Source organism: Oxyura jamaicensis, chromosome 15, assembly GCF_011077185.1.
Source record: "Oxyura jamaicensis isolate SHBP4307 breed ruddy duck chromosome 15, BPBGC_Ojam_1.0, whole genome shotgun sequence".
Lineage (NCBI taxonomy): Eukaryota > Metazoa > Chordata > Aves > Anseriformes > Anatidae > Oxyura > Oxyura jamaicensis.
This window is the reverse complement of record NC_048907.1, coordinates 11,144,389-11,155,100: the sequence shown is the minus strand read 5'-3', so window position 1 is coordinate 11,155,100 and position 10,712 is coordinate 11,144,389. Positions and strand designations below refer to the sequence as shown.

Sequence of the window (10,712 nt, the reverse complement as noted above, 5' to 3'; positions counted from 1 at the left end):
ACACAGTAGTATTTTTTCCTTTTACCTTTTTATGCTTTGCTTTCTCTTTTGTAAAAAATATTTAAATGTATATTACTGCTATGTATGTGTATACACACACACAAAAACACACTAAGACACGTCCCTACCCTACCAGCACCAAACCCTGCCTTCCACTTTGTAATTTCGTTTTGGTTCAGTCAGGAGAATATTTTTTTATTTGTTACATAATTAGCATTATTCCAGTTGTACTGCATTTTAAAAGGGACTTTTTCTAACAATGTATTTTATTCATCTGTTTAAAAACGGAGCAATTTATGTAGCAATCGATCAGTCACCCTTGTGAAGTAAAGCTCTTCCACACAGAGCCTGTGGAGACACTAAATCAGATTGGGATTGTTTCAGTTTACTTTTAAAGGTGCAAAAGATCAGTTTTTTTGTTGCTGTTTTTTTTTAAATTAGCCAAGTGTCCTGTTAAAAACAAACACAGAGTTACCCTGCTTTCTATTAAAAAATAAATGAGTGCTAAAAGTGTCACACTCTATTTACTTAATGGGGCATAGTGGTAAGTAGGTGGGGTTGATACCATGACACGGTTCAATTGCTCATTACTCACATCCTTTGTGTGTGTATGTGTGCACAATGAGGTTTGTTTATTAAGCCAATATTTAAGTACTTTCATAATCTTTAAGAGAAAAGAAATCTGCATAAAACAGAAATTATCTTCATACTATCTTAATTTGATATTTCATACACACACACCTCAACTTAAGTGCCACTAAAAAAAATGTTGCTAATATCTGTACCTGTGCAAAGATGTTTCGTATGTGCACTTGGGGTGACCACCACCAAGAACGGGGAGAGGGGAGAAGGGAATAAAGAAACGTTTCTTCCACACGTGTAAATAAAAAAAGTGCACTTGACCTTTAGAAGACTTGTTAACACCTTTGCAATATGTACATAGTGTGTGGAATTTCCATCTTACTTGTCTTGGTGTTCCCGTTCCACGTGCTGGTAAATGACAGAGCATTTTACTATTCAACTGAAGGGACAAGATAGAAAGACAGACCAGTTATTTTATTCAAAACTTTAAAAAGTTAATAGACAAAAACTGATAAGTTATTCTCATTGCATCAATGAGACATACATCACAATGGTTTCCTGCTGCCCCTGGGAAACTTGCACTACAACTACTGTATTTTGTTCCCTACCAGCCCCACTTTCCTTTAAGTCATTCTGATGTAGCAGTCCTGTATGAAACGAGCCATTAAATCTTGTCTTGTTAGGTTGTGCGCCATGGTTATGCTTCATACAGCTCTGACAGAAGTGAGCTTCAGGTTTCTTCAAGATTTTGGGGATAAGAGAACCTGTAAGACATGTAATGCCTTACTTTCACTGTACTGCAGTAGGTGTACTATCCATCACCAAGGCAGAGTATGCATACAAAGAAACTTTTCAGTATTACAGGCATTGTGCGCTGAGTTATTAGCGTGGCTCAGGTGCCTATCGAACATCCTTAAAATAAAAGGCGTCTGAGTCTTTCCCTCAAAAATGACTTAGTTCTCAACCACGTGCATTTTTCCTGGAACAAGTCCAGCAGTGTCAAAGTTGTACAAGGGAGCAACTTAAAAGCATTCTGCCTGATGTTTATACTCACACTTTGCCTAGACAAAACATCCCGCAGATCCTTTTTCACTGAACAACCGCAGCTTTAAGCAGCGGTTTGCTCCAGCACTGCAGAACCTCTGACCTGTAGTGCATTACCTCGAACTCAGTGCTACTATTTCTCTACTCTGAAAGCATGGTACCAAAAATACAAAGCAAGGGGATAAAGCAGGAAAAAATGAAGAAAAAAAAAAAGGCTCTACTCCTTGCAAACATAATAAGTAGAAGAACGCACAGATACCTGCTTCCATCTAACTGCTACAAAACTCACCCCTACATCCTTCTACAGACAAGTTTTAATTACAAGGCTTTACAAGACTGAAAAACATTGTTCAGAACAGCTTAAAGTATTTCCTGGGGATGCAGGAACACTTAACATAAGCAGCAGTTAATTCTAGCACTGCAGCTCTGAGGCAAATGGTTTTTTACCCTCTTTTCTTTACAAGGTCCAGGCACAGTTTACTTGAGCTTTTAGGGCAGAGGGGAACAACGAGACAACATAAACATACATCCTCAACAGTTTACAAATACTGAAGCCTTATCCCTTTGTCCTTCAAACAGCGAAATACCCTCAGTTTGTCACTTCCTCTGCAAGAGTTGGAACAAACTGGCTCATCTTCAGTTTTAGCTGCAGTGTGGTAACAGCTGCTCTTTCCAGTTCCCGTATCATTATTTTCCTGCACAAGAAAAATATCCACAGGAGCAAGCTTTGGTTATAGAAATTCACAGGGGAATAAAAAGTCAGTGCTCTTGTAGCTGCTGAGCACATGGACATTCAATCTTTTTGTATTCCATAGATCAGCTTCAAGTTTTGGGGAATACTTGAGGACTGGACAGCTTCAGGCTTAGAAAGATTTCTTCTTTCTGGACTGAAAGGCAGATATGAGTAAGTATGAAGGAGGCAAGGGGCTAAAGGACATTTTAAGACAGCATCACATCTTAACAGATAAAAACCTAGTGGTACTGTGTAGCTGAATGTACTAGTGCAAAGAGTCCAGAGGCAGCTCCTGGGAAGCCAGCTGTTTCACTCATTCAGGTGCGCGTGATTTTATCTGGAGGCATGAAACCTGTGTCACCCAGTGTTCGAAGTGCCACTCTTCCATTTGGCCGTATCACCAAGTGAGTTATACTGCCGTTGTTAAGCGACATTCGCAGCCAGCCTTCTGGGGGGAACTGCAATGCTCTATTAAGAAGAAAAAGAGAAAAGGAAAGAGAAAAACATTACTACTCATTCATCAACAGTTACATTAACATGAATTTGACAGCATCACCTTCAGTTCCAGATAAAAAAAAAAAAAAAAAGGTCATTTTGCAGCTTGCGTGCAAATGCTCCTACAGAGTCAGCTTTGGAAAAAAAAAGAAAAAAAGTATTGTTCTTGTGCAATTGATACCAAACTGCAGTTTTGGTAACTGGACCAATGTCAAGAATACGCTTCCATAAGCGGATTCCAGCAGATGGATGTGATTAATATAGACAGGATTAATTCAAATTGACAGAAGGTAGAAGCTCTAATGTAGTCTGGTTGCCGGGAGTGCTCTGAGCAACCCAGTACCAAACAGGATGACAGATGCTCTATGCACAGCTGGTCATTAGGCCAAGTGCAGTATCACAAAACCCTGTGCTGTTCAGGACAGGTAGAGCAGATGGCTCACTTCTCCCCAGTAAGTCTCCCCAGCAGACCACAGGCATAAGCAGCACACTGCACATATGCACCGACCTCTGTTGGGAAGGCTAAAATAGCATAAATAATAACACCAGAGAAGAGGTAATGATACACAGTTGGTTCTAGTTACCAACACGTGCCTATAGGAAGAATTCACCAGACCTATTTTCCATCAGTGATGTTGTTCCCCAGAGGAAAAAAATAGAGAACCTTGTGCTTTCTGTAGAAATAGTCTCACAGGTCTTTTTAGTCTCCAGCTATTCTAAAATTCCTAAGTGACCAGCCTCAGGAGTTCAACCACTTGCAGTAAACAGCTCAAGAAAATATGAAGTTGTCTCAAACATCTTTTGTCTTGGATACTGAGGAAAAAAGTGTTTTTTGACTCTAAAACAGCCCTTTAGAAAGTCTGAAAAAAAAAAAGTAAACAACAGCTACAGTCAAGCTAGACTCAAAAGGAACGCTATGTGGATTGCATGTAATTGTTATCAGATAGCCCATAATGGTGGATATCAAAGGTAAGGTGAAAAGAAGATGGAAGAAATAGCAATGAGAAAAAGTATAAAGTATTTCAGAAAAAAAGCCTAGGTAGCAGAAAGACAATCTCTTGGCACAGCAAAGAATACTCTGTGTACCTGATCAATAATCTTAAGCATAGCAATTTTGAGAAGCTCTAAAGCAGTCCACAGAGCAGACAGGCTAGCATGTAAGTAGCTCAGCTAAAATAAGCTAACTGAAATTGTTGCAGCTATTGATCAAATTAAAGTTTAATCGTATCTATCCTGCTCAAGACAAATTATCTAACAGATACCACTTTGCTAATGAGGAAGAAGAATAAAGCAGACGCAGGTGACTGGACAGGGAGACAGGCAACGATCCAGAACTGTTTTCTCCTTCACAGGCCACCTTGATGTTAGCTGAAAGATGCCCTCTTCCCTCCAATCCAATACTGGATGTTTTGCAAAAAACACACTAATACAATTAGAATACAAAAAAAAAATCAACTAATAAAGAATTCCCCAAAATAAATCAATCTTTCATTATGTAAGATCAAATTCACATCACCTCAAAAAAGGCATCCAGTCAGATGCTTTATTTGTTGTCTTTTCCAACAGTCTGCACAAAAGTATCATCTTCAGGATTGTGTGAAGCAGAAGCACATGGTATTAAAGACTGTTCAGCCGCACAGAGGTATCAAGTCTCACTGATTTGGCCATTTTCACTTTCACTGTGTTCTAATTTTCACATATTTCCTATATCTCCAAATTCATCCTGTGAAGTTGCAGGACGCTCACAATGCAAGCACTCATCTCCAACCACCTCAAACACACAAACCAACAGATCTCCAAGCTCAGCAATGCAAAATGTGCCAACACGACTTCAGCAAAGCTATGACCTTTTAAAGAACAGAGATAAACATGCAACACATACCTGCAGACAATGTAGCGGATCACGTTGGCATGACAGACAAAGATCTCGTAGCTGTCTTCTTCCTGCTTTGCATCAGCTCTATGAATGAAGTTTCGAAATGCAGCCTCAATTCGAGCTCCATCTTCATAATACTGCTAATGGCACAGAGTTCAGAATTAAACATAAATCAGAGCAGTACGCGCCATTATCTGCATTTGCAGATGGGCTACATCTGACAATTTCTTCTTTAGAGGGGTTCACACTTGAGGCTCAATTAACACACAGATTTTTAAGTTATTTCACTGGTTCTATACACTTACTGAGGAGGACGAAACTGCAATTATCTAAGGTTTATGATGAAAAGCATCATCAGATACTGGGAGTTACAGTTTTTGTCAAAGTATATTCAAAAATATAAAAATGAAAATAAACAAAACAAAAAGTAAGTAAAAAGTTACCACAGCTTCTGGCTTCCAGTGAGAGACTGGAGGGTCTGGTTCTATAGGCGCTCCCTCTCTCAGCAGATCAGTACTGATTTTTTTGACTCCTGAAATAATAAATACACATTCAGAAAGGAGTTGTTACTTCACATGTCCCTGCAAACAGACCCACAACTCCACAATCAATCATTTTATACTCTTTGAGGAAGCCTTCCTCTCCACACTAAAGACATTTTAGTCTAAACATTTCCTATTGAGGTGTGTACATCTCTCCAACACAACTGTTTTGTCATCAGCAAGGTAAAGTTTATTCCAACTGAGAACAGCCAAAACAATTTGGCACAGCAAGTTGACTTCCCAGTCTGCTGCATTTTGAAGAAATGTATTTGTAAGGGTATTAATCTTAAATTATATGGCAATTGATGTTTACTAATTAGGCTAATTAATGTTAATGCTACACTTTTGATATGTTAATATTTATATTAATATTTTAGTCTGAGGAAGGGGACTTTTTCAATAGTGGCATAAGCAGGAAAGCACTCACTGAATACGCAAGAGAACTGACTGTTACCTAGTCATATCTGACATCTGCTAAAGTAACAAAAGAATGCCCGAGATGGAACTATCTACAGTCAACGACCTTTAAGTTTAGATTCTGGTATGTCTGAATGGCAGGAAAAAAAATAAAATAAAACAGCACATCCCAAAGCCCTACAAACAAAGCAGCCACTCACACAAGTTACTGATGTATCTATCACCTTTGAGCATGCCACACCTTCCCCTGCAGGTAGGAACAGCACAGCACACAATAAAGGCCTGTTAGCTAACCCACCGTGCACCACAAGAACGGGAGTTTAAGGCCCTCTTCTCGCCTGCACTATTGCCCCCCATGAGACCAGATAAGGACTCAGACAACCCTGATGACCTGCAACAGCTTTTGTTTGACAAAATGCGTAAGAGAAGAGTAACCAGGAGAGTTATCCGACATAGGAACACATCCAGGCACCAGCCAGTCACTCACAGAGGCAGCTCCCACTTCTATTTTTAAAGATAAACTGGAAACCGGCAGAATTAGGGTGTTAGTTTCTTTATAGACATATTCATATAGGTCTAGAAGCTGGCTAATAACGGCTCAACTACACCTTAAGGCCAAGCTTAGAATTTTACTGGAAGCAGTTTTAAGGCTCAGAAGATACTGAAAAATTAACAGAAGTTACCTACCTGGGAGGTATTTGCTTATAATTTCAGTTGTTTCAGTTGCTCTTGTCATAGAGGAGTGGATAATCTGATCAAATTTCAACCCCAAACTTGCTAGCCTTCGTCCTGTCAATTCAGCCTGCTCTCGACCTTAAAAAAAAAAAAAAAGATCAGGAAATTAACAAACACAACCCGTTGTTTAAAGAGAAACCTAGCTCTGTAACTACCTGTGAGATAAGGTTAAGACAAAAGCCTTAGCCCTGGGGAATTGCATCAGCTAGTGTTAAATTTGCTCAAAAACCTTAAAAGAATTAGAAATTTCCTTTATGAAGTTTCTTTAGCATTAAGCGTTTTTCAAATGCCATAAAGCACGTTCTAATGTTTGGATTTAGAGGATCAAAATCTGAAAAAACAGATTTACTTGCACCATCTTTCTGACACAAAGGATCCAGAAAGTGGATTACGCTTTGGCAGTGAGAACACAACAGAGCTGGGTTACCGACCGGTACTCGTAAGGATGGCAGCACATGACAAGCACTTTTCTGAAAAGAAGAAGAATGTTTTTAGTAACACATACCAAGTGGGGTTAGAGTTCTGTCTTTATCAGCCCGGCCATCTAAATTGTACTGAGAATGACGGATAAGGAAGATGTGCCTGGTGGCTTTTGCTTTGCAGTGATCTAAGCGGGAGGCAAGTTCTTCTTCCCCAGTTTCTTCATTCTTCTTTTTGAGGTTGATGAGAGCCAGTGGTTCACGTCTAAACACACACATTTAAAACATTGTTTTTAGATAGGGGAAGCTAAAAGACTACAGCCTGTCTGGACAAGAAGATTATAAACATTACTGGGGACTTTATAATGAACTCCTGATGTTTTAAGAATCATTCTCAAAATTTTCACTGAAAAATCACAGGCACCCTGGTAGGTTATTTGGTAGGAAAAACCAGCCAGGAATGACACCCAATAAAAGAAAAAGATGTGTTGACTGATTACAAAGCAATGAAAATGTTTCACACCTGCAAGGCCCTGTGATAAACTAAACCTACAACATTTGCACTTTATCAATCACATTAACTAAAACAACATCCTAGAAATATTTCAGCTTTTTGAAGCGCACCCAGAGAATTATTTTGTGCTTTAAATTAGGTCACATCAGATCTCTCCAGGAACTCGATTTTTTATTTTTAAGCTTGAAGCATTCATTTATCCTTTCAACTTTTTAAATCACTCTCTCCCCTGAAGCCACTTTCATCTTTCTTCCATTTTGGCACGCCACACGCCAGCCTCCCTCTCTGCATAACATCCACTGCCCTCCTCTTGCACATCACCCATTTCTCAAGAGGACACCGGGCAGAGCATCTGCATCTCGTCCTCCCAGGGAGGCAGATCAGCAGCACAGGTTTCCTGCTGCCGACACCAACGCTGCACTATCACCATTAACACTGTCCAAATCTACCTCAGATTAGTCCTCTGGTCCCCTCCCTGCTCTGAGCCTCTACTCGATGCAACAAATCCACTACTATGTCTCTCCATCTCGGATTATAAAATCCTTTCCTTGGTTTATTCCTAGAAGAAAGTTAAATTTAATTTACATTATTCCTTAAGAAAGTTAAATTTATTTAATCCGTCACAGAATTCATTTCTTCCACTATTATAATTAAACCTCCTTCTTTCTCTGTTGATCAACTTTTAATCAAGAGTATAATTTCATTCAGCTTGAAGCAAAGTAATTTGGTCACAGAGAACTGCTGCCTCACAGATCTGCAGTTCACGGCAAAGGTGACATTTGCCTTAGTAAAGACATGATTTTTGTTAAAGAATGAGGCTCAACACCTTGCTAACACTCAGCAAAGCATTACAAATGTAACAACAATCCAATAAAATGAAATTCTGTTCGATTTCACAGGATATGCCTTTTCACAGAATCATCTAGGTTGGAAGAGACCTCCAAGATCGCCGAGTCCAACCTCTGACCTAACACTACACTAACCTAACCTAACACTAACTCTGGGGGCTATCTGATGAAGGCTCATCGTTTTCTTCATCTTGTCCTCCTCTCCGTTTTGCATGTGCTCAGCCATTGTTTAACTGCTTCAGCAGTTCTGATCTTTTCCAAGCGCACCTAACTGAGCTGTTTTAAGCTCTCCTTTGGGCGCCATTCTCACAACAGCATTGCCTTACAGTGGTCAGGGGACCTCTGTCAGCGCTGCCAGCGGGGGCACCCGGAGACCCTTACGATGTCACCCTACGGCCTCACAAAATGTGGCCGGCTATAAATGCCCCGAGCATGGCACCTGCGGCCAGTCCAGCTTGTGGGACTCGAGAGCTCGAGGATCTACGGCTGGGAGGAGAGACACAGGCGGAGGTGTTGCAAGAGGCACACACGAAGCCATTCTTGTTGCGCCCAAGCCATCAAAGTCCTTCGGTAATGTTCTCAAATCCCTAGACACCTCCGTACCTCAGAGTCTTGCCAAGTATGACCTCTCAGGAGCATACTTGCCATTCTCATAGCCATGTTTGCAATCCACACGCAGAACGTTGACAGCTACGGTACTCTAGGCAACTGGGTTGAACCTAGAAAGCTCATGTCTGGTTGCTGCTAGAATCTTTTCTTCCTGCTTCTATCTGCAGTAGTCCTAGTGGTGGCACTTGAGGCGTTGAGGTCCTGCCGGTGACCCGTGAGGCACGGGAGGTGCTGGAGACCGCAGGCAGGCTGCTGCTAAGTGCCTGGCACCAGGGCAGCCTCCCCCAGTGGACGACATCCTCCACGTCACGGCGCTCACAGGCACCGTGAGCCGGCAGCCACAGCAGGAGGAGCCAGAGGAGGCCCCCGGGGACGAGACCTGCCCCATCTGCCTGGGCCAGCTGTCCAACGCTGCTCGCATCGACCCCTGCCGGCACTCCTTCTGCCTGGAGTGCGTCCAACTCTGGGCTGCCGAAAGAGACACCTGCCCGCTGTGCCGGGGCCACATCATCGCGATCGTCCGCCTGGCCCGACGACCTTGCAGACGGATGCAGCGCAACACGCGGCTGCGGAGCCCCTCCAGCTACCGCTCCCGCAGCCTCTCGCCCAGGCGCGGGGAGCGCAGCCCCTCCACTGAGCAACGGCTGGTCAGGAGCTTCTCCTGGCACGCGGGGCAGGCTGGGCGCAGACTTCCCCGGTCCCCACAGGACGCCAACACCGGGGACGCAGCCTGGCTGCAAAGGGTCCAGCAAGAGCAGCCGGGGGCCGGGGACCACGCGGGCCACCAGGACGGGCCCCCTGCCTGAGCAGGCGGCCGGGCCTCACCTGGGGACAGGCTGGGGGTGGCAGCCACACTTACCCCAGGAATAAATTATGACTGTTCCACCCTGCAAAGCCTCTGCCTGCACTTATTCCTGCATCGGTCAGCGGGGGCGGGAGGAGGGGAGGGGTGGCTGAACGCAGCCCTCTCCTGCTGCTCGCGCCGCCAATTGGTTTGGGGAGGTCTGCTCCTGATGGGGAGCGGCTGCGCGGGCAGGTCCCCAAGTGAGACTTCTTCAGGGATGAGAAGTCATCATGGGAACGGGACAGTGTTGGGAGTGGGAGCAGCCACAAAGGTGGCCCGGCCGACTGGGAAAAAGGCCGACAGCAAAAGTCTCCTAAAAGCCCGCCAGACATGAAAGCCTGCCAGCTGCGGAACCGGGCCTGGCAACCCGGGGCATCCTTGGAAGGCGCTGCTGGCCTCCTGCAAGTGCAGCCTAAGGGTACCCAAGTCAAAGCCTTGATTTCATTTGACCTGCACCTACTGCAACAGCAGGTTCCTTATGCAAGGCAGCCCTGTCCTAGGGGCCACCAGAGAAAGTTTAGTGCCGGGGGATGGCTCTGAACAAAGAAAGTCCTATCGAGATCAGATGGGCAATGATGAAACCCAACTGCATTTATCACTCTGGATCTCGATGGTCTTTTATAACATTCTCTGGTGTACTGCTTTTATACTGGAATCATAAGATCATAAATAAGGGCCCATAACTATTTGCGTTACACTCATTCTATCACAGAATCATCTAAGTACCTCATAGTCTTGCCAAGTATGGCCTATCAGAAGCATATTTGCCATTCAGTAGACATGATGTTGTTAGAAAGATACATTAGGAAACTGGAAAAGTGTCAAGAAAATTCAAGCACATTTGTAAAGTAACATAGGGATTAACTCACCTATGGCAGAAACGCCTGACAAGACATTGCTGAGCGAAGGTCCTGCCCGCTCGTCCCCCAGCACCTCTGTAATTACTTCATGCTACCATGTGCTTTGAAAAAGCTTTAACAAGTCATGAGGAGATAACCCAGCTTAACTACAGTTTTAGCATAAGATAGTGTTTTTTTTTTTTTTTTTTTTTTTT

General features: G+C 43.1%; 1 protein-coding gene across 2 annotated transcripts in view; it reads right to left on the bottom strand.

Annotated features, from left to right (window-relative positions):
* Nucleotides 1–56: 56 nt before the first annotated feature.
* The window catches only part of PGAM5 (PGAM family member 5, mitochondrial serine/threonine protein phosphatase), a 12,821-nt gene continuing 2,165 nt past the window's right edge, over nucleotides 57–10,712 (bottom strand). The window contains exons 2-6 of one of the 2 annotated variants that reach the window (XM_035340939.1): nucleotides 6,930–7,108; nucleotides 6,377–6,502; nucleotides 5,174–5,262; nucleotides 4,737–4,867; nucleotides 57–2,827 (exon numbers count right to left, since the gene is read on the bottom strand). In XM_035340939.1, the coding sequence (XP_035196830.1) occupies nucleotides 2,677–2,827; nucleotides 4,737–4,867; nucleotides 5,174–5,262; nucleotides 6,377–6,502; nucleotides 6,930–7,108 (676 nt within the window). In that variant the 3' untranslated portion in view covers nucleotides 57–2,676. Of the gene's footprint in view, nucleotides 2,828–4,736; nucleotides 4,871–5,173; nucleotides 5,263–6,376; nucleotides 6,503–6,929; nucleotides 7,109–10,712 lie in introns of both variants that reach the window. The other variant, XM_035340938.1, reaches the window with a different exon arrangement.